General features: G+C 49.8%; 1 protein-coding gene and 1 long non-coding RNA gene across 2 annotated transcripts; one reads left to right on the plus strand and one right to left on the minus strand.

The window, feature by feature from the left end:
• Positions 1–2,986: 2,986 nt before the first annotated feature.
• Positions 2,987–4,356, minus strand: LOC127349206 (uncharacterized). Its single transcript, XR_007880150.2, has 2 exons — positions 3,750–4,356; positions 2,987–3,249 (listed from the first exon to the last, which is right to left on the minus strand). It is a non-coding gene; the product is annotated as an uncharacterized lncRNA (long non-coding RNA).
• A 9,551-nt stretch (positions 4,357–13,907) lies between these two features.
• Positions 13,908–20,121, plus strand: LOC127296912 (sucrose transport protein SUT1). Its single transcript, XM_051327152.2, has 12 exons — positions 13,908–14,320; positions 15,793–15,858; positions 15,982–16,080; positions 16,162–16,226; positions 17,159–17,243; positions 17,317–17,350; positions 17,443–17,542; positions 17,647–17,722; positions 17,846–18,040; positions 18,130–18,273; positions 19,273–19,476; positions 19,575–20,121. Exons 1-12 carry the CDS (start codon positions 14,138–14,140, stop codon positions 19,851–19,853), a joined length of 1,530 nt encoding a protein of 509 aa, XP_051183112.1. The 5' UTR covers positions 13,908–14,137; the 3' UTR covers positions 19,854–20,121.
• Positions 20,122–27,044: the final 6,923 nt, after the last annotated feature.

Consider the following 27,044-nt stretch of genomic DNA (forward strand, 5'->3'; position numbering starts at 1 on the left):
AAGACCTCCACGGTCCAGCGGCAGAAGTTGCAGCTGGCCTCCCGTAGCTGCAAATGCGCCGGCTCGACGCCATCGACGAACTCGGCGAACTTGTCCGGCAGCCGATGGATGCTGAGTGGGTCGTCGTCGATGCGGAGGAGGAACTCGAAGTAGCGGTACTCCTGCGAAAACGAGGAGGGTGCAGGCGACAGCGAGCGTGGGGTCGTAGCTGCTCCACCACGGTGGCCTCTACCCCGGCCACGGGGGCGCCCAGGGCCGCGGCCTCGACCGCCTCGCCGGCCACCAGGACCGGCCATGGACTTCCTCGCGGGCCTGGCTGCGTCGCAGGAACTACTAGGCGGCGCTATGATACGTCTCAAACGTATCTATAATTTCTTATGTTCCATGCTAGTTTTATGACAATACCTACATGTTTTGTTCACACTTTATATCGTTTTGATGCATTTTCCGGAACTAACCTATTGACGAGATGCCGAAGTGCCAGTTCCTGTTTTCTGCTGTTTTTGGTTTCAGAAGTCCTAGTAAGGAAATATTCTCGGAATTGGACGAAATCAACGCCCAGTATCTTATTTTTCCAAAAAGCTTCCAGAACACCGGAGAGAGACCAGAGGGAAGCCAGGGGGGCCCCACACGCCAGGGCGACGCGGCCAAGGGGTGGGGCGCGCCCCCTATTGTGTGGCCCCACCAGGGCCTCTCCGAGGCTGCCCTTCCGCCTACTTAAGGACTCCGTCGCGAAAACCCTAGACGAATAAGCCACGATACGAGAAAAGTTCCAGAGCCGCCGCCGTCGTGAAGCCAAGATTCGGGGGACAGAAGTCTCTGTTCCGGCACGCCGCCGGGACGGGGAAGTGCCCCCGGAAGGCATCTCCATCGACACCACCGCCATCTTCATCGCCGCTGTTGTCTCCTATGATGAGGAGGGAGTAGTTCTCCATCGAGGCTGAGGGCTCTACCGGTAGCTATGTGGTTCATCTCTCTCTCCCATGATGTGATCTATATGAATGTGTAGATGTTACTCTTGTCTATTATGCTCTAGAGGTTACTTTAATACGAATTCCGTATGTTGTGGAGCTTGTTAACTCCGGCTTGAGGGAGCTCTTGTAGCCCTACATAATGTATGGTGTTTGTCATCCAACAAGAGAGTGTTTGAGAGTAATACTTATGTGTTCATCTATGTGATCGTGAGCTTTGCAATCTAGATGTCTTATGTTATTCAAGTGGATTTTACTTATGTGATCTCCGGAGACTCCTTGTCCCACGTGTGTAAAGGTGATAGTGTGTGCACCGTGTGGGTCTCTTAGGCTATATTTCACAGAATACTTGTTCACTGGGTTATGATTTGAGTTGGATGTCTCTATGAAATTGTGGTGTGTTTGTACCTCCTATGAATGCTCAAAGTGACAGCGTGGGGTGTTAATTAGTACTTGGGAATACATCTTTAAGGTTTGCTTTGCAGCCCTACACGGTGAATTAGTGTTCGTTATCCCGCCAGAGAGTAATTCGGAATAGCATAGTGAAGTGCTTATTTATATTCAATTATGATTGCAATGTTGAGAGTGTCCACTAGTGAAAGTAGGATCCCTAGGCCTTGTTTCCAATACTGCAAACACCGCTTACTTACTGTTCTACTGCATGTTTACTTGCAGCCATATTTATTTCAGATTGTTATTACCACTCATATTCATCTATACCACCTGCGTTTTAATATCTCTTCGCCGAACTAGTGCACCTATACATCTGACAAGTGTATTAGGTGTGTTGGGGACACAAGAGACTTCTTGTATCGTAATTGCAGGGTTGCTTGAGAGGAATATCTTTGACCTCTACCTCCCTGAGTTCGATAAACCTTGGGTGATTCACTTAAGGGAAACTTGCTGCTGTTCTACAAACCTCTGCTCTTTGAGGCCCAACACTGTCTACAAGAATAGAAGCACACGTAGACATCACGCTACGCTCGAGCTTTGTGGCGGCTAGGGTTTCTTTGGAGGAGTGGATGAGGAAGAAGAACGCGCGCGCCCCCTTTATATAGGCCGGAGGCATGCAGTGGCCGCGGGATGCGTGGCGTCGCCATTAACGTGGTTGGCGGAGGTGGGCTGCGGCCGCTCGGCAGCCGAGGCATCGCCATTAACGTGGCGCAGAGTGCCGAAGCGACGCAGCGGCGCAGTCGCTGGCGCGTTTGAGAAGACACATCGACGCAGGGTCGCTGCCAGGCGGGCCCGACGAAACGTCCGCCAAACGCGAGCGGACACTTTGCGCGTCCGCGCAGCGTCCGCAGAGACGCATCCGAGACGCATATTTTGGGCCAGGTTTGCGTCTCCGCGGACGGCCTGGTCACTTTGTGTCGCCCCACTGGAGGTGGTGCTAGAGGCATTTCTGATCACGGCGGACCAAAACGGTCGCTGAGCGACCGTTTGCGTCGCGCCGCTGGAGATGCCCTAATGCTTTGCATTTCCATTCTCCAGTCCTGGGTAACTCATTTTTGTTATCATCCTCTTGTGTACATCTCAAGAGATAAGAGGTACACTCGCAGCGAGCAAGTTTTAGCATGGCTACACTTTCTGAAAATATGTACTTTCACGCACTGCAATCTTAGTATTTTAGCTTGGCTAGACTTGTTGTGAACCCAAGTTGGTAGAGACTAAGTTATCACTTAGCAGCAATTGTCTCTTACAGATATTGTACATATTGTTTAACATTCTTGAGACATATTTTTTCAGCCAAATTGAGTGATCTGATAATGCCATGCACTGTTTGGATTTTTGTTGTTATTTTTTATTTATATTAGTTGACGTGCGTTGCACGTACAAACTTACTAGTGTAGTAAAGGAGAAAATAGAGGGACTGAAGAACAACAAGTTTGTAATTTGAGAAGCCGTGGCCCTCACTGAGATAAGAACGAGCTAGCCAATGAGGTAGAAATTGACAAAGTTTTATTATCGCCTCCCGATCAACTTCACCATTAGAACATGTGTACAAGAGGTTGTCGTTATCGAAGTCTAAGCAATTTCTATGATTTTTTTGTCCTAGAAATTATAAGTGAAATTAGACGAATAATTCGCTTTATCCAGAACTGGAATTCTTCAGTATCTAGAAAATATATCACAAAAATAGTACTTTGCGACGTATCATTTTGCCTCTTCCGGTGCAAGCACGGACATTTTTCCTAGTTGTAAATAAAGGAGGAAAAGGTATCAGACATTTCTTTGCACCAAGTAGCAGCATTTTACTTGATCCATGAGATATTCATATCTGAAAACAGTAAAAAAAAAGGTTAATATCAAATAGTGGCATAAATTTCTCGTGATTTTAGAGGTAGGAGCTGAAAACGTTACTATTGGCTATAAATCTCTAGCATAAGTAAGCTAGAGACAGAACATACATATGGGAAAAAGGCGATCAGTTCCATGGAATTGCAGGAGCTGATTATACTTAAATCATTTGGAATGCAGTTAGCACCATACAAAAATAGATAGAACTGTTAAGCCAAAATTACCAGTAATTAGCATCGCCCAACTAGACAATATCACAAACACCTCGTGAGGGAGCGATCAACACAGTGCAATCGATTCCTCCTAATCGGCGAATCACAATAATCACAGAAAACCTACTTGATGCATGCGCTCAAATCTGCACAACCCAGCAACCTAACTTCATGACTAAAACGCATCAGAACACAACGGATTTGTCAGGGGGCAGGCCATGAGCCCGTGTAGTGTCATGTGGGGGAGAGGAGGTGGAGATAGCGTCACCTTCGGAGCAGACGACCTTGGGAACGGAGGAGGGCACGACGAGGCAGTTGTTGTCGCCTCGAGCAACCGCCAATCCCCTGGACGTGGAGGAGTGCACAACGAGGCGGTGGTGGTCGTCTCGAGCAACCGCCGATCCCCTGGACATGGAGGGCGACACGCGGCCGCGGCGGAGGCCTTGTGAACGTGCTCCTCCAGCAGCCGCGGTGACCGCCTTATTCAAGCGGGAAGCGCCATTGGAGAGGCGCGCGCAGGTTAGGGCTCGAGCGGGGGAGCGAATAGGGCAGGGGCGAGGGAAGGTGAGGACGAGGTGCACGGGGGGTGTAATCGACCAGGAGGAACAGCCGGATCTGCGCCGGTGAGCGGGGAGACCGGGTGGCCGGCGAGGGCCATCACCGAGCGGCGACGCAGGCGGCGGGGTGACGGGAGAGAGCTCGGAGCGAGAGAGAAACAGGGCAGGGGAAGAAGAGGATCGGGACTTTTCTTTACCGGTTAAGAGGTGTGAAAGTAACAGCTTCCTTAGCAAGTTGTAAAATGCGTACGTATTTTTTCAGGCACTTTGAAAAGGGGTGCCTAAAAAAATCATATTATTCCAGGCTCTTTATAAAACGCCTGAAATAATAAGGTTTTTAAGGCATTCAAGAAAAATTGCCTATAAAGATCCTATCTTTTCAGGCAATAATTTCAAAGTGCCACTAAATATATTTTTCTAGGCATTTTTAAAAAACTAGTACACATACCCGTGCGTTGCACCGGGAGTTGAAAAAATAAACTCTTCGTCAAAAACATCAGATGATCCAAAATTTGCCCCAAAGTCTAAATTCACATAAAACATAAATACAAATAAAATACAACATTTCAACCTTTTTTCTTCACAGCACAACATAACTACTATGTGAGTATAATTTTGTACACAGTATGCTTTTTAATTTGATGTCATGACCTGAATTTTATGATGTGGCCTCACAACACTTTTTAAAGCTAAGTGGTACGCACATATTTAGACTTTGGGGGAAAATTTGGAAGCCAAAATATATATTTGCTTGATGATCAATTTTTCATCAATTTTGCTACTCACGTACGTACCAAGAGAAAATTTAGATGCTTTAGGCCGATCGCCAAATTTAAAGTGTCCAATAACAATGCTATAGTATTTCTTTGTTCTGGCCAAAAGTAAATTCTACAAGTAGAATATAGTATTACGAACTGGGAAGTGTTCAAACCGATTCTCCATTAGAACCCATAATTTGCTCAAAGCAATCTTGAAAGCAGAAATACATATTTGCTCTCTTATACGATGCCTAGGCTAAATATGTGAAAAGAAAAGGACAGTACTTGTACATACCTGCACTGAAATCTACCAGTACCATCGTTCATGTGATTCAACCACTTGGCGTCCGACAGCATGATCTCCCTCACAGCAACTCCCTAGGTTAATCTATGCACATAAATCTCATTCACATATATGCATATCTTCAAGCACTTGGCGTCACACAATATGATCTCCCTCACAGCAAGTCTCTAGCTTCATTTATACACATCCCATTCACATGTATGAATATCTTCAGTTATATAATCTAGAGGGTAGTGGACAGACATCCCGTGACATAGTATCTAAGTAGTCGGTAGAGTAAATATTCTTGATTGAAATATATACATAATTACATACCTCGAAGTAACTTGGAACAAAGAACTGCTAGTTCCCATGTTCGGGTCTGCATTGAGCGCATGCCGTTGCAGATGTGGTCCCGAGAAGGGGCGCAGGAGGTGCTCGGCAGCCAGGTCCTCGTCGACCGCCTTGACAGTCGCACCTACGCCCAAGAGACGACGGAGCTCTTCAGCTGCTGGGTGTGGTGCCGCAACCTCGACCGCATCCCTAGTAGCCATGGTTTCTCTGTGTTTCCGCAGGACGCCGGCCGTGTCGTCGAGATGAACGGGTACTCTCCGCCACGCCGGGAAGTGGCGCCACCGCCGGAGTGCCTGCGCTACGACTCGCTCATCCACATCGATCTCGTCGAAGACTGGACGGTGCGTGAGACGCGCACACCTTCCTCGGGCCAGAGCGGGGTTCCCTCCTCGAGCTCGTCGGAGGAGCCGCCGTATCCTGCGGTTCAGCCTTTCACCTGGCGCTTCGGGGTCCCAGATGGCGAGGACCGGAGCTACGGTGGTCGTCGGCTGGACGGCTGCCGCAACATCCCCAGCTACCACCGCCGCGACGACGACGGCGGCTCTTCAGGGGGCCGGCGCAACTGGCGCGACGTCGCTGCAGCCCCTGCCCGCCACGGGGCCCCTTCGTCGGCTCCTTCGGGACGCGATGGGGTTCGCCAACGTAGCCGCTCGCCGCCTGGACAGCGTCAACGCGCTGCCTCCCTTCCTCCCTCGTCCGCACCAGAGCCGGCCACCTCCCACGAGGTCCTTCCGCCTCCGCCGCCCCTGCCTGCGTCAGGCCCTCGCCCGCAGCGTCTTGCCGAGGCTGCGGCCCGTTCCGCGCCCTCGCCGATGGTCGCGTCTCCGCCAGTCGCGCCCTCCGTGGCCTTCGCCGACCCTCTGGCTGATCTGGCTGCGGCGGGACACGCCGATGCCATGGCTTGGGCTCCAGAGGGCACGGACCCGATGTGCCTTGAGCTTGAAGCGGCCTGCGCAGCATCGCTCTCCCAGCCGCTCGTCTTTCAGGGCGGCTCTGCGAGCATCGCTGACTTGCCAATGGTGCCACACCCCTGGGCGGCATCTGACTTCGGCACGCCTTTCAGCCCTGGGCCAGAGCTGGTCTCCGACGTCGTCGCCCAGGTCGACGAGATGAATCTCCTTGGCGAGCAAGCTTCGGAAACCCCTGCCTCGACGGAGCCTCCGGAAGACTTTCTGCAGATGCTCTTCAAGGCGCCGCCAGCCGCGATCCTTGGCTCCTCACCTCTGAGGCCTGCCGACGCACCACCGCCGCCGGTCAGCACCAACAACAACAAGCGCAGCCAACGTCAGTCCTCTGCTAGCTCCATTCCGGTGGCCCAGCGCGCCATCCTTAGGCTCGCTAAGGAGATGAAGGTTGTCAGCGGCGAGGAGCGCCGCGTGGAGAACGCGGCCGCCGGCCTGGCCGGGCGCTTCAAGGAGCCGCTCTCCGACGTCGACATCGATGGCCTCGCGACCCTGACCCGCGTCGACAGGGACGCCCTTCACCGCGCAGCTCAGAAATCAGCCACAACCAGAGCCGCCGCTTTGGCGAACTAGTTTCATCCATGTTAGCAAGATTAGGCAATCAGCAGATGTCATCAGTCTTAAACCGATGTTTTTTCTCTTCGTGTAGGCTGTGTGGTTTGTTCTTCTTAGGGACAGCTTGTTTGAGGTGGTTTAGCAGGGAGCTGTCCCGCTCCAAGTTGTATGCTGGCTGGTGTCTTTCCCTTTCAGTAAATCATGCTGCTGTAGCTTCTTCTGTCTCTGATGGCTCGTCGTGGCATGCATCCTTTAATTCCTCTCGCTGCTGGGAATGCCGCCGCTCCGCATGGATCCCCCGGTTCGGCTCCTCAGGCCAAACCCACGCTGTTCTTACTCTGTTCATCAATGAGTGAAGCTCTATGCCCCATTGTCACCTGGAACCCTCGTGGCCTCAACATGCCTGCGCGGCGGTCCGCGGTGGCGGAGCTTGCCGCAGCAGCCAAGTGCTCCATTCTTTGCCTGCAAGAGACGAAGTTGTCCACCATCGACAGCTCGCTGGCCATGGAGATCGCCGGCCCCTCGAGAAAGAGCTTCATCTTCTTGCCTGCCTCAGACACGAGGGGCGGCGCGGCCGTTTTTTGGGACGATTCAGTTGTGGCCCTGACAACCGTGTCCATCCTCTCCTACTCCATCACGGCCTCCGTCAAAATTCTGGAGACGGGCACCATTTTCCTCCTCACCAACGTCTATGGCCCTTCGACGACCGACGACAAACCCGCTTTTCTGCAAGAAATGGTGAGCATCAAACCTGTGGTGGGCACTCCGTGGCTCATCATGGGCGACTTCAACTTGATCTACGAGGCTCGGGATAAGAACAACCTCAACCTCTCCCGCCGGCTCATGGGTCAATTCCGCGCTGCCATCGACGCCACGGAGCTGATCGAGCTTCGCTGCTCCAACCGACGCTTCTCCTGGTCCAACGAGCGCGTCGACCCCACTCTCGTCTACCTTGATCGCATGTTCTATAATGCTGCTTGGGATGCCATCTTCTCCCCTTGTACGGTGCAGGCCCTCTCATCCTCTCACTCTGACCACTGCCCGCTTCTCATCACCAGCATCTCCACGCCGCCGCGCAAGGCCCGTTTTCGTTTCGAGAACTTCTGGCCGCGCCACGCGGGCTTCTTTGACGTTGTCAGGAAGGCTTGGGCTCCCGGCATGACCTCCACAAACCCCCTTACGAGGATCCGTGTGAAGCTCGGGCGAACTGCAAGGGCGCTGCGTTCTTGGAGCAAAGAACTCTTTGGTGACGCTAGGTTCCAACTCCATCTCGCCAACGAAATTATTCATCGTTTTGACATTGCACAAGAGGACCGCACCCTTGGCCCTTTGGAATTTGAGCTCCGCAAGCTGCTCAAAACTCGGGTGCTTGGCCTAGCTGCCATTGAGAGATCTCGCCGACGTCAGGCGTCCAGAGTTACCTGGCTGAGGGAGGGCGACGCCAACACCCGCTATTTCCACATCAAGATGAACTCTAGACGACGCAAGAATTACGTGCACACCCTGACAACGGACCAAGGCATCCTAACCGCTCACGAAGAAAAAGAAGCCGCTTTTCACCGTCACTTCTCTAGGGTTTTGGGCACCGCCGAGGCGCCGTCGCTGTCCTTCAACTGGTCGATCCTGGATCTGCCGAGTTTATCCTCCGGAGGCCTGGACAACCCTTTCACCTCCAAGGAGATTTGGGAGGCGATCAAGGATTCGCCTGCAGGGAAGGCTCCGGGGCCCGATGGCTTCACTGGCATTTTTTACCGCCGCTGTTGGGGCATAATCAAGCAGGACATTCTGGAGGTTTTCCACCACCTCTTCCATCTGGCTGGTGGGGATTTCTTCGCGCTCAACCGCGCCTTCATCTGCCTCCTGCCGAAGAAGGACGGCGCCTCCTCGACCAACGACTTCCGTCCAATCAGTTTGATTCACTCCATTGCCAAGCTTTTCGCAAAGGTGCTAGCTCGGCGTCTCTCCACGGTCATCAGCGGTTTGATCTCGCCGGCTCAAAGTGCGTTTCTCAGGACGCGCACGATCCACGACAACTTTCTGTATGTCAGAAACCTTGCCCGCTCCCTCAACCGCAAGAAGAAACCGTCCCTCCTCATCAAATTGGATTTTGCAAAGGCTTTTGATTCGGTATCCTGGGAGTACCTACTGGATCTGTTACAGCACCTGGGCTTCTCTCCACGTTGGAGGGACTGGATTGCCCTTCTCCTGTCCACGACCACCTCTGCTGTCTCCCTCAACGGCGCCACGGGACCTCCTATTTTCCACCGGCGCGGACTCCGGCAGGGGGACCCGCTGTCCCCGCTTCTCTTCATCATCGCCATCAACCCCCTCCAGAAGATCTTCCAAATTGCAACTGCTTCGGGTTTTCTCTCCCCCCTTCCGGTGCGCGAGGCAAATTTCCGTATGAGCCTCTATGCGGATGACGCAATTTTCTTCTTGAATCCCGTCGCCGACGAGCTGGACATGGCCTTTCGCATCCTCCACTGCTTCGGCTTGGCGACGGGGCTGCATATCAACATCGCCAAATGCTCCGTGGCCCCAATCCGCTGTGACAATGTGGACTTGACCTCTGTTCTCGCACCCTTCACGGGTGAGCGAGTGAGCTTCCCCATCCGCTATCTAGGACTTCCGCTAAGTCTAGGCAGAGTCCGCCACGTCCATCTGCAGCACATCTTGGATCGGGCGAGGTCTCACCTTGCCTCTTGGAAAGGACGGTGGATCAACGCGGGAGGGCGAAAGGCCCTGGTCTCCTCGGTGCTCAGTACCCTTCCTATCTTTGCTCTGACCGTGCTCAAAATTCCTCCAAGTTTCCTGAAGGAGTTCGACAAGATTAGACGCAATTTCATCTGGGACATCGAGGACAACGCGCCCGCGGGAGGAAAGTGCAAGGTCAGCTGGAAGAAGATCTGCTCTCCGCTGCAACACGGTGGGCTCGGCCTCCCCAACCTTTCCCTCTTCGGCCGCGCACTCCGTCTACGTTGGCTTTGGCTGGAGTGGAGCGACGAGGCTCGGCCCTGGCTCGGCTCTCCTACTCCTTGTGATGAAGGAGACCGGGCGCTTTTTCACGCTGCCACTAGGGTCACAATCGGAGACGGCAAACGTGCCTCCTTTTGGCACTCTTCTTGGCTAGGGACGGCGCCCCTTGATCAGCAGTTCCCTGCGCTCTACGCCGCCTCTCGCAGGAAGAACAAGACTGTTGCTGCCGCCATCCAAAACAACAGCTGGGTCCTTGACCTTGGCAGGGATTTGCCCACACATCTCCTGCATGATTTCATCAGGTTGTGGAGATTAGTTCAGACGACGACGCTTCGGCAAAACATCCCGGATGCCATCACCTGGTTGCTCTCCAAAGATGGCTCCTATACAGCCAGCTCCGCTTACAAGATCCATTTTGAGGGCCAAGTCCGCTCGGAGGCGCCTACAATTGTATGGCAGCAGTGGGCACCGGCCAAATGCAAGCTCTTCCTTTGGCTCCTGCTCCAAGACCGCCTTTGGTGCGCTGACCGACTCCAACGCCGACGGTGCCCAAACGAGTATTTCTGCCCGCTATGTGTGAGAAACCTTGAAACCTCTTGGCATCTCTTCTTTGAATGCCCTTTCGCCCAACAGATATGGCAAGGAGTGGCATCATGGAGAAATTGTGGCCCTTTGGCTCCGTCCGTTTGGGCTCTTGAGAAGAGCTTCTCAGCAGTTTGGCACAAGATCTTGGCATCGGCGCTGCCATGTCACAGGAAAGGAACCAAGTCCATCTTCACCTTGGTTTGCTGGGCCATTTGGCGCGAACGAAACTCGCGCATTTTTCAGGGCAAGCTGGCGCCTAAGTCGGCCATCATCGCATGCATCAGGGACGATGCTAGAGAGTGGGCGTTTGCTAATGCCAAAGCCCTTAGAGAGCTCATGTTTGATCCTCCTTGAAGCTCTAGGCTATTTTCTTTCTCCTTATTTTCTAGTTCTCTCCTTTCTCCGCCTGTCCCGTGATGATCTTTCATTTTCGGGCACGCATTTGTAAAGTTTTCCCCCTGCTTATCAATGGAAGCCAGCAATTGCTGGATCTTTCAAAAAAAAAAAAAAAAAAAAAAAAAGATATCTCTAAAAATAGTGCCCCTAAAAACCTACTGTGACATAGTGGCGATAGCAGAAAAAATACGCATGCAGCCCCATCGCCCGTTCTGTACCGCGCCATAGCCCAATGGCTGGCCGCGGGTGTTGTCCGCTCGCTCTCCCGCCTCCTCGTGCACCGCACCCACCGTGATCTAAAAGCACCTCCAGCTGTGTCCCCTAACCCGTCTCTTAAAGGATTTTGGGACGCGTTGGACGGTTGATCTTCCTCAGTGGCGCATCACAAGAAAATTTTCGGTCCGACGCGGCACAATACGGTGTCATGTGCTCGAGCCTGTCCCCGCTACACAGGGGATGCTTTGGGGGCGCCAGACAGAATGAAAACCCGCGGCGTGAGTGGCGGGCCAACATCGTCGTCAGCAGAAAACACTTTCGCCCATCCCGCCATTTCCTCTCGCCGTGAGACTACACATTTCCCCTCCCGTCGTTTCTTTCATTTCTCCCTCCCGCCGCTCGATTCATTTACCCCCTCTGATCTCCACCCAGTTCGCCGCCACCGGTCGTAGACATGCCACCGAAAAACCCTAAGGACAAGAAAGCGGTGGCCGGCAAGGCGACATCCAATCAATCGTGCAAGGTTCCCTTCATGAAGCCACAGAAGGCGACACCACCGAAGAAGAAGCCGGAGGGGTGCACCCAGGAGGAGTGGGAGGCGGACTGCGTCCGACGCATTTTCTTGTAGTGCTGTGAGGCATGCTCTCCCTTGTCCCCCGCCCAGACAAAGTTTCGCGCAATCTTGTTGATCTTGTCTTGTGCACATTTAGACAAGGGGATGGCCGTGGCATGGTAGATCCCCGTGGCTAGAAGCACCATCTTGGCAAGGGTAACCCTACCAGGTAGTGCAAGGTTTTTCCCAATCCATCCCGAAAGCTTTCCCGTAATTTTGTTGATGAGAGGCTGAAGATCGACCTTGCGAAGGCGCCGAAAGTGAAGGCGATGGCCCGAGTACTTTCCAGGGAAAGATGCAATCTTAGCAGGGAAGTCCACAAGGACCTCTTCGAGGTTGATGTCTCTGCAGCGCACTGGGAAGACGTCCGTCTTATGCATATTCGTGACCAGGCCACTAGCTTTTCCTTAGCAGTCTAGAATAAAGGTGATTGCACACAGTTCCTCCTTCAGGGGGTTCAAAGATCCCAACGTCATTCGCGTAGAGCGAGATTCGGCACCGAGTCGTCCTAGATCGGATGGGGCTCAAAATGACACGTTGTGTAGCAAGGGAGAGGATGTGTTGAAGGGGGTCGATGGCGAGGATGAACAACCTGTGACAGAGCGGGACACCCTGACGGAGGCCACATGCGTGCAAGAAAGGCGAGCTAGGGTCACCATTGAGAAGCACCCTCTAATTTGCAGTCGCGGGGGATAGGTACACCCAGTTTTGCCAGGTTTGTCTGAAACCGAGAGCCGTCAGGACCTCGAGGAGGTAGACCCATCCTACGGAGTCGAAGGCCTTGAGATGTCGAGCTTAAGGAACAAGGATGGGGTCTTTGAAGCGTGTAGCTCCTTAATGAGGTTCTGGACATGGAGGAAATTGTCATGGATGCTTCTTTTCTTGACGAAGGCGCTTTGGCACTTAGAGACGATATCAGGCAGCAGCGGCGCCAGACGATTGGCCAAGAGCTTGGAGAAGATCTTCGACAGACTGTGGATCAAGCTGATCGCTCTGTAGTCCTCCACAGATGTAATGTCGGCTCTCTTCGGGATGAGGATGATGTTTGCATAGTTGATCATGTTTGCACAACTGCCTCTGAACTGGGACATGTGAGAGATCGCGGCAACCATGTCTTCCTTGATGATTTCCCAGCAAGATTTGAAGAACGCGCCGATAAAGCAGTCAGGACCCGGTGCCTTCACCGAGGGGAGGGAGAAGACAACGTCTTTGATCTCCTTCTCGTCGAAGTTAGCGTCCAACTCGGAGAGGTCTCTAGGAGCATAATGTGGCCCCTCCTAGTCGAGGCTGAGTTGTCTTGGGGCCTTGGTGCCAAGTTGACCCCTGAAGTGTTGCAGAACGACCTCCTCCTTGTCCTGGTTTGTGATCGCAGTGCCCGTAGCAGAAAGAAGAGTCTGAATGTAGACCTTCCTTCGGCGCCCATTTTTTTCTTGCGTGGAACAACTTCGTGTTAGCATTCCCAAGGTGGATCCAGTTAAGTCTTAATCGCTGGCGAAGTTTTATCTTCTGGATGGCGGGAAGACCCAAGTAAGAGAACTTGAGCTGACGGTGCAAAGCGCGCTCCTCTTCCAACAGGGGCCGGGCCTCCTCAGCCTGGTCTGCGAAAAATGACCTCCTTTGCAGTGGCCAGCTGGTTCGAAGGTCGCTGATGCTCTGTTTTTGCCACCTTTTCAGCGCCTTATCCCTGTGGGATAGCTTGATGTTGACGCGGCGAATCAAGTCAGAGGCCAGAATATGCTTGTTCTAAGCCGCGGAGATCGTGTCTTTGAAGCTGTGCATGCGAAGCCAGAACTCTTCTAATTTGAAGGAAGGCTTACATGTCGAGACAGCGGACCTTTGCAGGAGGAGAGATGCGTCATGCCGTGGTCATAGCCTCGAGGTGGGCATTCGGGAAAGCACATCCCAATCATCGGAGCAGAAGACATAATCAATCTTTGTGAGCACGGGTCCTCCTGGGTGTTTAACCAGAGGAGTTTTTGCTATGTAGGGAAATCGATCCACGCTCTTCCTTGGCTTGCATGGCTCGCTACCACGAGGTGAGGTCGGTGGGTTATATCATGGACGGACGAGCGGCCGCGTCCTGGTTAATCATGGCGGTCCGCGTCGCACTGTCTCGATCGGAAGCAAGGCCACACACTCTGACACTCACACTGGCGCCTTAAAATGCCAGACCGGGAGACCACCCTCCATCGCTCAGAACACAAACCCACTCCACGCTAGCTCCTCCTCCTTCGCATCACACGCGCGCGCACACATACCTCTCTTGCACTCGCACTTTCCGCTCTCGTCTCCTACTCTTCTTCCTCCCCATCAGCTTTGCCTGGCGGCTGGCGCTACCATCTTCTTCTTCATATGCGTTGAGTGGTGATCGTTCGCACGACGTCTCGCCGGCCATTTTGCCATGGCGCACGGCGAGGTGGAGCTCTCAGTGGGGGTCGGCGGAGGTGGCGGCGGCGACGCGGGTGGGCCGGTGGAGCCACCCGTACCGATCAGCCTCGGTAGGCTCATCCTCGCCGGCATGGTCGCCGGCGGTGTGCAGTACGGATGGGCGCTCCAGCTCTCCCTCCTCACCCCCTACGTCCAGGTACATTTGTACATTAGTACATGTGCATCCACCTCCTACATACAGTCAGCTGAGTTCATGCGTGCGCCGCGAGGCCATGTCTGTCCGATAACCGGTGTCTGGTGTTCATGTACACCGTGCGCACGGCACGGTGCTTTTTTTCACACTGGTTTGTCAGATTTGGCCGAGATTTCAGATTTGTTCTTTTCTTCACACTGGTTTTGTTCTTTTTCGAGCAACTTTTTTCGCTGCATCACTACGCATACGTGTGGCTAGATGCTTGTGTATTGTTCAGTTTTTCTTGATTACAGTAGATATATATATTGGATGAACATGTGTTCTTCGTAGTGGTTTTTGGTCAGATAGGAGTATGCAGCTTTGATCTCTTCTCAAGAAAAGCCTGAAACCTTTCTGAATAACATCTTCTGCAGATGCACAAATTAAAGTCAAACATTACTGTGCACTCCAGGATAAAATGGCACGACACATGTACTCCCACCAGTCCCACGTATCACCTTTGTTTGATTGACTATACTCATCAATTTTGCTTCATAAGTAGTATATAAAGTTAACATGGCACATCATGCTCTATGCTTGTCTTCGATCGGTCGAAAACGCGTGATTTGCTAACACAGGGTAGTGTTTAATTATATGCTGGAGATCGAACTGTATACTCCGGACGGTGGCTGGTCACTACTCCTATATGGTCGGTCTGTGGTGTGCCCGGTTTTCCAAGAGAAATTGTTAGAGTCGGATAAGGAAATCTCGAACCGCAATTGACCGTTCGCCAGCCCTGCAAAGTAGAAAGACCAGAAATTATGGTCTAAATTTCAGTTATGGCTTACAGTAAAAAAATCACCTATGGAAATCCGACCAGTATAAGAATTGGAGTATCCGTTTTCTGTATAGGGAGAGTATAAATGAAAAAAAAAAAACCAGGCAACCAGGCAACGTATCCGTACGAACTTTCTCTTGTAGAACGAAGTGTTGAACTGTTGATTGATCAGGAATTCAGGATGGTCCATGCATACACTTGTAATTACTAGCTAGGTCTGACCTGTGAGCTATTTCTGGATTGTACTAGTACTCTTAAGTTTATCCCCACCTTAGACTTGTCGAGCCAAGTGGCATTAACTAAGATGTCTGGTCGATGCAAGGAAATTTGGAACTCACTGCCCATATATATATATCTTCCAACAGAGGAATTGCATGTGCAAACAAGAACATGCATTGTTAATTATAGCTCAGCATAGTTGGCGTCGGGTCGAGCATCAGTTTTTATTTGAAATGGTATGGAATAGTTTCTCTATGTAGTACTATGGGATTGGGATGATGGGTATGAGCTTAGGGCCAGAGCGATGGACAGTCTGTGTATGGACACTTGTTTTGGCTGCACCATGCATGTGCCATCGCTGTTTACTTCCACTGCAAGGAAACTGATGGAATTAGAGTTGCCACTACTGGCTCTCTGAACTTTATCTATATTTGTGCAGACTCTCGGACTATCACATGCCCTGACTTCATTCATGTGGCTCTGCGGCCCTATTGCTGGCTTAGTGGTGAGTAACAAGGACAACTTAACTATTTGACTAGACAAGCAACACTGGTGCTAAACATTTCTATGTTTTCTAATTCTACCATCTGAAGTTTAGTAGTACTTACCTGCCTCATCTGCCCTGCAGGTTCAACCATGTGTTGGTCTGTACAGTGATAAGTGCACCTCCAAATGGGGAAGACGGAGACCCTTCATAATGACAGGATGTGTCCTCATCTCCATTGCGGTGAGAACCACACTGTTCCTTGGTAACCTTCTTACGGTTGCTATGCTATTTTTCTTTTCTAATAAAGTGACACTTATCTAGGTTTTGTTTGTGGGATTCTCTGCTGATATTGGAGCTGCCCTGGGTGATAGCAAGGAAGACTGCAGGTGATCTTCTCGTTGCCTCATCTAATGACATTTTTTTTTGAAACGGAGGCAAAAGATTTGCCTCTTTCCATTAATTAAGGAGAATAGTTTGACAAATAAAATAAAAACAGCTGACAAAGTACTAATGCTGTGTTTGGTTGCATAGAAAGTTGGCACGGAATTGAATTGGACTAACATTCCAATTCTAAGATGGAAATGAATTGGCTTCTAATTCGATTCTATTGTTTGGATGTGTATGGAAATTGCTGTTGAAATCAAAAGGGTGTAACCAATTCCAAATCATGTTTGGATGTACAAACTATAAAATTTGATGTTTTGTTAAATTTGGCAATTTAAATTTGTGTTTTCATGTTGAGTTTATGTCTACACCTAGCACACACATAATAATTTTCTGGGTTTGTTTAGGTAAAAAAGAAATCAAAGAATTAAAAAAAAGCACTTCACTGCCTCCACGATTTGGAGATCGAGGCAGGGAGCCGGTGAGGCCGCCGTTCCCCCTACCGCCATCGACCGCCATGCCCCCCTACCGCCGCCTACCGCCGCCCACCGCCGTGTCCCCTACCGCCATCCCCCGCCGTTCCCCTTATCGCCGCCGCCGGAGCCGGTGAAGATGACGCCACGGAGAGGCTGGGGAGAGGTCGCCGTCATCGGAGACGCTCGGAGGAGGGCGGAGCTGGGGAGAGGACGACACAACAGAGAGGCTCGGAGGGGGGCGGAGAGCCGCCGCCGGCGTTGACTCTCCCGCCGCCATTCTGGTCTGCCCGCGATCTAGGGTTACAATAAACTCCCACCTTACGGAGTCAAAAGCTTTGCGGATGTTAAGTTTGAAGAGGAGGGTTGGGATCTTGCTCTTGTGGAGCCTTCTTGCAAGATTGCGAACTTAATGAATGCACTTTGGGCATCTTCTTAATGACATTTGATGTGATACACAGTGTCTACCATGGCCATCGTTGGCACGCCGCAATTGTTTATGTCCTCGGATTCTGGATGCTGGACTTCTCCAACAATACTGTGCAAGTAAGTGCTTTTGTGTAAGTAGCAGTCCTGGTTAAGCCCAAAATCTGACATGAGTTCGCCATCGAATTTACAGGGTCCAGCTCGTGCTCTGATGGCCGATTTGTCAGGTATTCCATGACATAATCATTTTAGAGTTTGGCGATGCTATAGTGAAAATCAATGGGATTTTGGATCTGATTGCCATTCTTTTGTTTGATAGGAAAGCATGGACCCAGTGCTGCAAATTCAATCTTCTGTTCTTGGATGGCGCTAGGAAATATCCTAGGGTACTCCTCTGGTTCCATAAATAACTGGCACAAGTAAGCCAACTCTTCTGCAATATGTGTCTTTTGTTTTGCTTGCACACAAGTAGTACTGCACTTACCCGCAAAAAAAAGTAACTGTACTGACAAGTTACTGATAGGTGGTTTCCCTTCCTTCGAACAAGAGCTTGTTGTGAAGCTTGCGCGAATCTGAAAGGCGCGTTTCTCGTGGCTGTGGTGAGTTTGATCAGCAAGTGCAAACATCAATTCGATATATCCACTTGCGATGATAAATATGTCATTTGTAGCTCAAATATGCTAGTAGTGAAACTTATTCCTTTTTCATGTTGTTTCTGTCAGCTGTTCCTGTGTCTGTGTTTGCTGATAACCTTGATCTTCGCCAAGGAGGTCCCATACAAACAAATTGCGCCGCTCCCAACAAGGGAAAATTGTGAAGCTGAAGCTGAACCTAGTGGGCCATTTGCCGTGTTCCAAGGCTTGAAGAACCTTCCTTCCGGAATGTTTTCAGTACTCGTTGTTACCGGACTCACATGGGTATGCAAACAAGAAACCTTGCACACAGTACACTCAGTCCATGCTAGTATTCAGTATTTTGCTGACAGTGTCTATCATTGTACTTGCAGCTTTCTTGGTTCCCTTTTATTCTTTATGACACCGATTGGATGGGTCGGGAGATCTACCACGGCGACCCGCAGGGAACCCAAGCCCAGGACTCGGCGTACCAGGAAGGTGTCAGGGCGGGCGCATTCGGCCTGCTGCTGAACTCAGTGAGTTTAGTTGACAGCTTTTTTTTCGAATTAAGGAACTTTAGATGAAACCAAAGGTTCCGACTGACATGTCACAGTCCGAGGAACACACGCTCACACCTACAGATAAAAAAAACAGTACCCAACTTCTCAGACCAACTGGACTGCAGATCCTACTACCCATCCGCCAAACCAAGCTGTCAGTTTTCCATACATCCATAGAACTGAAACATAACCATCAGCACTACAATTACCCAATACCGATCCTCTTTGTCAAAGGCACCCACCCAGATCTTCTACTGAAGAATTCAGACGCCACCTATACCCAGTTGCCGCGCCACACTGCGATGCACCTGCTGCACGCTTGTTTTCTGCAAACCAGCCTATGTATTGATCAAATTAGCAGCACTATACACCACTGCAGTAGAGTCACTACGATAAACATGGTCAAAACATACAGTATTTATCGTTTTCTAAATCGACCAAACCACCGCAGCTACACCTAGTACATTCCTATCTTTACTGGGAAAACCAAAAATCCAATCACTTAAATCCTGGAACTTCACTGGTATAGCACCTATACCATTAGCACACCTGACCACCCCCCACACATATCTAGCCAGCTTGCATTTAAAAAACAAGTGATCAATCGTTTCATTTTCATCACAAAAGCAACATTTACTGTCCTTGCTCTCCATTCTCTCCTAATCAAAATATCTTTAGTTAAAATGCTCTTGTTGAATGCTAACCACAAAAACTTTAACTGTTAACGGTAGCTTTACCCACCACATCTTTCTATGAGGCCATTTAGTATACACATTTTCAAAGCCAAATATGTAGACTGAACAGTAAATCTGCCATTGCTAGTTAGTAACCATCTACTTGTGTCTCTTGTATCATTCTTTCCATTGAACACCACTTCATCACACATCTTTTGCATTTCCTGCCACATACCGGCCTGTGGGTATGTAAACTAACTGAAACTGTAATCATGTGCTGACACTTGAACATCATCTGCAGATCGTACTGGGATTTAGCTCCTTCCTGATCGAGCCTCTGTGCAAGAAGCTGGGCCCGAGGGTGGTATGGGTATCGAGCAACTTCGTCGTCTGCATCGCCATGGCCGCCACCACCATCATAAGCTGGTGGGCTACCATCACCGTCAGTAAGGACATCAAAGTCGTATGCATGGCCATCTTCTCATTTCTCGGACTGCCACTCGCGGTAATTAAGCACTGCATCTCCGACATTGGATCTGCTCTATAGCCTTCTTGTTTTTCTGTTCTGACGAACGAGGGATCCTGTTGTAATGATGCATGAAGGTTCTCTACAGCGTCCCCTTCGCGGTGACGGCGCAGCTGGCGGCAAGCAAAGGAGGCGGACAAGGGCTGTGCACGGGGGTGCTCAATATCGCCATCGTCATCCCGCAGGTAATCATTGCGCTGGGGGCGGGTCCGTGGGACCAGCTGATCGGAAAGGGGAACATCCCGGCATTCGGCGCGGCCTCCGGCTTCGCGCTCATCAGCGGCATAGTCGGCATGTTCCTGTTGCCCAATATCTCGAGGCGGTCATTCCAAGCCGTCAGCACTGGCGGTCACTGACCGCGCCCGAGCACGAGTGAAAACTCGATTCTAGTTCGCTTCAAGACTCCCTAGAGTAGAATAAAATATGTGAGGAACCGTATGTTTATGTATGTGTGCTAGTCCATCACCGGCTGGGTGGTCTGTGAAGGCCATGTCGCCGTCGTATTCGGATCGGAGCGCCTTTGATCAGGCCAGGTGTCATCCTTGCGTTGTGACTTGTGTGTAGCGAAACAAGGTTAACCGATTATTTAAAGAAAATGGATGGTGCATTTTCAGCAACACATAACCATTGTCCGGTACACTCTCAGCAGCTAGGTTGCCTACTTCGCTGCTCTGTTTGGACGATCGGTAGTTGATACATCACTGTTCCTAGTTTAAATGCAACAACACACAATCCTAAATAGTCGTGGGCAAGTTTTCAGCCGCTCAAAACTGGAGCAAGACTTGCCGGATGGAAGGGCAAGCATTCCACTCGAGCGGGAAGAGTTGTCCATGTGAGATCATTCTATGGTCAAATACTACCTCGCCATCTTCGTTCTCCCCAATGGATGGAAGGGAGCGGTGAGCCGGCCACAATGAGACATACCCTTGTCACCGGGATTTCCATTCGAGAGACACCCAACCTACTTGTGACATTTCGCTGTGAACCTTTGGTTTCATGTTAAATGAAATCTCCAGCCCGGTTCAATAAGACGGTATTTCACTTTTTGTGACGGGATAGGACGGAATTTCCCCATCATTGCCACGATCCATCCCGGTTCCCGGTTCAATACAACGGAATTTCAAGTATCCCGTCCTATTGCGTCCAGTATGATCCATCCCGGTTCGATAGGACTGAATTTCAATAGGACGTAATTTCACTTTTCCGCATATGAAGTTTGGTTCTATCTCCAATATATACGTCCAGTATGAACCGGGATGGAGATTTCCCAAGAGAGAGACACCCAGCCTACTTGCCCTAAGCATAGTCTGTCCGGTTTTGTGAGGTTTCTCCGGTTTGTTTTTTTTTAAGTTTTTGCTGGTTTCTTTTCGGATTTTGCTGGTTTTGTCTGTTTTTCTGATTTCGAAATTTGTGCAGATTTGTTTTTTGTTCTGGTCTAAAAAATGTTCATATTATTTGTTCAAATCTGTAATTTGTTCAAATTTCAAATATGTTAAAAATTGATTTTTTTTGATTTTTTTTTGCATTTAGAAATGTTCGGTATTGAAATTGTTCCGTTTTGATTTTTTCTAGATTTCGAAATTTTGTTCAAATCCTAAATTCGTTCAAATTTGAAATTTGTTCACATTTAAAATTTATTGGAATTTGAATTTTGTTCCATTTTAAAATTGTTCTTTTGAAATCGTTCGGCTTTGAATTTGTCCAGTTTTGAGTTTTGTTCAGATTTTGAAATCCAAACTGAACGGAATAAAAAGAAAAATGGAACTCACGCGGGGTCAGATATAGTCGAACGGAAAACTGAAATGAACGGTTCAGCAACGAACGCGCAAGCAAATCACTTAAACGGGCCGAGCCCATATAAGCGGATCGAGTTCGAACAACAGGTATGCGCGGAGCCAATCATATGCTCCGCTTAAAGCGGACAATCTAGCGGGAACTGCTATATGCCGACCGGTCGGCACAGACGGGGTGCCGCACACCCCCCGACCCGGCGGCTGTTAATTGGGCCACGGCCCATATGGTAATTCATTTTCTATTTTTATTCTTTTTTCCTTTTTATGTTTACAATTCTGTTTTTTAACTAATTTTTATGTTTTCAAAATTTCTTCAAAATTTTCCGTATTTTAGAAATGTATGATTTTAAATTTGTTCAAAAATTCAAAAAACGTTCAAAATTTATTTAAAATTCGAAAATCGTTCAAAATCTATTCAAAAATTCGGAAATCTTTCAAAATCTGATATTCGTTCAAAATTCAGAAAATTCAATCAAACTCGAAATTCTTTCAAAATTTGAAATTCGTTCAAATTTTGAAAATCATTTGAATTGTAAAATTGTTCAAATTTAGAAATTTATTCAAATTTCGAATATAAACAATTTTCAAACTTGAACATTTTCAAATTTGAAAAATCACTTTTATACGGAAAAATCAGAAAAGGAAAATAAAATAAGGAAAAAAGAAAAAGAGAAAGAGAAAAACCAGGAAAAAACGCCTAATCGGGCCGGCCCAAACCGCGTGCGCGGTGCAGGTGCCGGTCAGCATGTAAGGATTACCCAATCTAACTACACTATCAGGAAGCACCCGTGACGCTTAGTTGGGGACAAATATGGGCCATGGCCCGACCCAGGTTTTCGACTAAAAAAACATTTAGGACTATGCACACAAGGCCCAGTGATGTGGACATTATCTTTCGGGTATCCGATATTAGTCTATCTCTCATGGCCCAATTAGGGGTACATGAAGATTGTCCAATTGTCCAATGACTAAGGTGGCCTCGTACGTCGATTTCAATGAAGGAGACTTACCAGGAGGCGGATTCTTGATGGACAAGGCAAGCAGACGTCAATAAAGGAAAGACTAGATTAAATCTTCTTGTAACATAGTCGAGTTCAGACAGGACTCTCGGGACCTGGCCTGCTATATAAAGGCCCAGGAGAGAGCCTACCGAACATCAGAACAACAGTACGTAGAACCACCGCAACTTAGAGCACAAACCCTAGAATCCTTGCCTCTCGACGAGTCGATCATAACAGTCTATCGGCTACCCTATTGTAACCCGATATATTCGATAAATCAAGATCAGACAAGCAGAAAGTAAGTGTTTTACCTCATCGAGGGTCCCGAACCTGGGTAAATGTCTCTCCCCATTTGTTTGGTATTCGATGTCTCGTGCTACCCTGCAGGATTCCGTCAACCTAAGCCACTCATGGTGTGCATTGTCGAGGAGATCCCTCGTCAATTGGCACTATCTGTGGGAACCCTGTTGGTACAAGGCACTTCATCGGCTGTTCCAATCGCGTCGACTACGACTCCGCCAACATTTCCATCATCATTGGCTCCATCATTTCCAAGCTCGGGGAACTCGATTCGTTTCGGGTCCTTCGAGTTCACTCTGCACACCGACGCGTCGCGTTCGACCTTCTTAGGCCTGCGCGGTGGGATGGACATGAAGTTTGGGAGCGTTCACTTCCACGTGACTCTAGGGGCGTTCTTCAGCACCCTGGCCCGATTTCTCCTGGCGCAACAAGGACCACGACTTCATCGACTGCTACATCTACTGCTTCATCCCTGATCACAGTCGATCAATCGGCTACATCATCGATGTCGACTCCGACGGCCTCACCATCGTCATCACCGCGCTATACCACGTCTTCCATGTCCGTCGGATCTGACGACTCCAGATGATCGGATCTAACATCTTACTACTGCCTCAACTGCGACACCAGGCACGGAATTGGCTCGGATGATTCGCATTTCGTCTGCAGCGCCAAGTACTCAACCGATAAAGAAAGTATCGACAACATCCATTACAAGAAAATTTCTCATCTACAACGTCAAATTTTTGTCAGGTATAGGCCCTTTTTCGTCGCCTATGGGCCTAACCCGACGATATGGGTTATGTGGTGCATATTGCGTCATGTAAGGGCCTACCACCGATTTTTCGGTGCATCGCGTTTGGGCGCCATTTTGCCACGGAAAATCGGACTGTTGCAGAAGAGTTTTCGGGAGGCCGTTGACTGCTGACGTCATGCAAACTGACACGTGGCAGACGCCGATAACTATCAGTTAACGTTGTTAACCGACTGAAACCCCGTGGTAGATGGTAGGCCCACGCAAGGCCTGCCACGACTTAAGAAGGCCGGTCCATTTAGTTTGCGGGCCGGGCCAGCTGACTTAGTTTGACCGGTCAACTATATAACTAGGCTGGTCAATTAGGTACGTGGGTCGGGCCTAACTTCTACGGTTGATTGGTCAAAACTTAAATGGGTCGGCCCACTAAGCACATGGGTCGGGCCGAATGTCTTTGTTTGGCCGGTCAACAGGATGACCGGGCCGGTGAACAAGTGGACTGGGCCGAATGTCTTCTTTTGACCAGTCAACAATATAAATGGGCCGGCCTAATAGTTATGTGGTCCGGGCCGACTGTCTTCATTTGACCAGTCAGCAGGCAAACCTGGCCGTCCCAATAAGCATGTGGGCCAGACCAAATGTCTTAGCTTGATCGGTCAACAGGACAAACGGGTCGCCCCAATAAGCATGTGGGCCTGGCCGACTGACTTTGTTTGACTCGTCAACATGATAAATTGGCCAAACCATTAAGCGCATGGGCCAGGCCGGATGTCTTTGTTTGATCGGTCAACAGGATAACTAGGCCGGCCCTTTTAGGTGGTAGGCCGGGCAAAATTCACTTATTTGACCGGTCAATTGATAATATTAACGGCCCATTTTGTTAATGGGCCGGCCCCGTGTAAACTTTTGACTGGTCAATACGTTGACCGGGCTGGTCTGTTTAGTTGGTGGGATGGCCCATTAGCCCACTACACAATATATATGTGGGCCTATAAAGGCCCAATAGCCTTATGAGAGTGGATTTGGTGATTAGGGGGATACGTGAGCACCCCCTAGACACCGTTGGTGACATTGGCATCCCCAATGGGCCTGCCGAAGATGGTACCCGGGGTTTACTGAAGGCCCACGACCCGAAGTTTATGAAGACCGGAAGCCCAGTTAAGAGATAGCTTGGAAAGATAGAGTTGTATTAGGAATAATGACTTGTAACTATTCTGGAACGAACTCAAAAAGTCTCCCGATCTTTGTAACTTGTACATCACGAAACCCTCGGCTCCTCCTCCTATATAAGGGGGGGTCGAGGGACGAAGAGAGGATCGATTTCATGGCCAACATAACCCTAGTTTTCTAGCAGTCGAGTACTTTTCCGGTTGAACCCTCGAGATCTACTTGCCCTCTACTTCCTACGAAAACCCTAGTCTACAATCCTAGGCATTGACAAGTCGATACCTTGTCAATTGGCGCCATCTGTGGGTATTAGAGGCGTCAAGGAGCTGATCTCGATGGCACGTTCAACATCGTCGACATCTTCGGTGGCAAGCAACGCGATGGACGGAGGTAAACAGATCAAAACTGGTCCCATTGATTTTGTTCCTCACCCTCCCGCCCATTTGGATGCATATGCCTACCTGGAAGAGCCAATGGAGATGAAGTTCGGGAGCTTCTACTTTTGCGTCGGGAAAGAAGGATCACATCGTATGGCGGCACCGATCCGTTCAGGAACACTAACATATGGTTCTGATTCCTCGAGATCATCATCATCAACAAAATCGAGCAATGGCGAAACCTCGTCGACAAGCAGCATCAAGCCCGCCACCGGCGGAGATCTCGCCAATCTGTTTGGCAGGATGTCGTTCGGATCGTTCTCAGATTCCGATCTGAGCAGTGATTCGGAAAGCATCGACAGCCTAAGCTTCATCGACAAATCTACCCTTATTCGGGAGGTCTTCGCTGATCGTTACGACGGTGTCACCGACCCAGAGGACGTTCAATCAAGACCAACATACCATCAAATCTACGCGATTCGCGAGTCAAGCCGTCCCGAGGATGAAACATCAGAGGATTTCGATGATCTGGGAAACTCGTACATTGATCCCGCTGATCTCACGCGAGGTTTAGGCAGCAAATGCAAGAAGTTCCACGGCCTGCAAGATCCTGAGGACTGGTTAGTCGACTACCTGGAGACGGTGAAATTGACGGGTGGAACTAAAGCAACGGCCATGCAAAGCATCCAGGTGCACTTGAGTGGAGCAGCACGGTCATGGATAAAAAAGCTGCCGTCTGGTTCCATCGATAGCTGGGAAACTTTCGAGGATATATTTGTGAAGAATTTCCTATCCACGTGGAAGAAACCCGCGTCATTGGAGCAACTAAGGGCCTGTAGACAAAAGTATGATGAACCAATGAGGACGTATATGCAGAGGTGGAACATCATCAAAAACTCGGCAGCAAACATATCTGACGAGAGAGCGATAGATGCGTTTGTTGCTGGAATCCGAAGAAGGGATTAATCGAGGATTTAGGAAGGACTAATCCAAAGACAATAGCAGCACTTATGGAAATAGCGAATCGCTGGGCGGATGGAGAAGATGCTGTTCATAACAAGCGACATAGGTCGCCTGAGGACGACCGCGTCCGAAATAATCAAAATAGACGACGGTTCTCTCGACAGTTTTCCGACTACGATGGTCCTAGAAAAATATCGGCTGGCTTCCGAGCAACTGGCGGAAATAACAATCGAGACGATTACCAGAGAAGTAACGAGCATCGGAGCGATCAACGGGACGGTCCCTGTCCAAATAGACAAAATAATGGGCCTAGGTTTCAGAGGCCATATGTATCACCCGAGGATATCTTAAACGGACCATGCCAAATGCACTTTTTCCTTGATAATAATGGGAAGAGGCAGTTAGGGCATCTGCAGAATGGCTGCCCAACATTCCTAGCACTACATAGATATGCAGGGTGTACCAGCACGCAGGCAGTAAACAGAAACCCCCCAGGGGCCAAGGAGTGAGATTCACCTTCCACCTCCACCCGCGATTACGGACGAAAATCGACACCAGTTGCAATTGGCGGCACCTCCAAGCAATGGTCCTTATATCGACACAAATGATGCGGTCTCGATGATTCAGAAGGGCATGCCCTCTAACAGAACTCAGAAAGTAATCTCGCGACAAGTCTCTATGGCAGAGAAGATGCCTCCACCAACAATTGAGTACCTGAATTGGTCGGGGCAGGACATCGGCTTTACCATAGCGGACCACCCGCAGCAAGTTCCACGCCCAGGGTAATCTGCCTTGATCCTACCAGCGGTAATCGCAGGATTCGACGTTTCGCGAGTGTTCATAGATGGAGGCAGCAGTTTAAACCTCATGTATGCAGACATATTGAGGAAGATGAACATATCTTTGGCAAATCTAATACCAACTGACACGCGTTTCCATGGCATCACACCGGACAAGCCGAGTTACCCATTAGGAAAAATCAATCTCGACGTTCAGTTTGGAACCCGAGAAAACTACAGAAGTGAGAAGTTGGAGTTTGAAGTCGTGGATTTCCCGTCATAGTATCATGCTTTGTTAGGGCGACCCGCCTATGCCAGGTTTATGGCAGTGCCACACTACACATATTTGTTGTGGAGACTCCCTGGACCCAAGGGCCCAATCACAGTAAAAGGCAGTTTCGCTCTAGCTGATA

The sequence above is a fragment of the Lolium perenne genome, chromosome 4 (assembly GCF_019359855.2).
Source record: "Lolium perenne isolate Kyuss_39 chromosome 4, Kyuss_2.0, whole genome shotgun sequence".
NCBI classification, from domain to species: domain Eukaryota; kingdom Viridiplantae; phylum Streptophyta; class Magnoliopsida; order Poales; family Poaceae; genus Lolium; species Lolium perenne.

Excerpts from the sequence above, each read along its gene's own strand:
- LOC127296912 (XM_051327152.2), top strand. The coding sequence starts at position 14,138 with ATGGCGCACGGCGAGGTGGAGCTCTCAGTGGGGGTCGGCGGAGGTGGC. Across the intron at positions 15,859-15,981 it reads GCCCTATTGCTGGCTTAGTG|GTTCAACCATGTGTTGGTCT; the intron begins GTGAGTAACAAG and ends TCTGCCCTGCAG. Across the intron at positions 17,543-17,646 it reads TCCATAAATAACTGGCACAA|GTGGTTTCCCTTCCTTCGAA; the intron begins GTAAGCCAACTC and ends AGTTACTGATAG.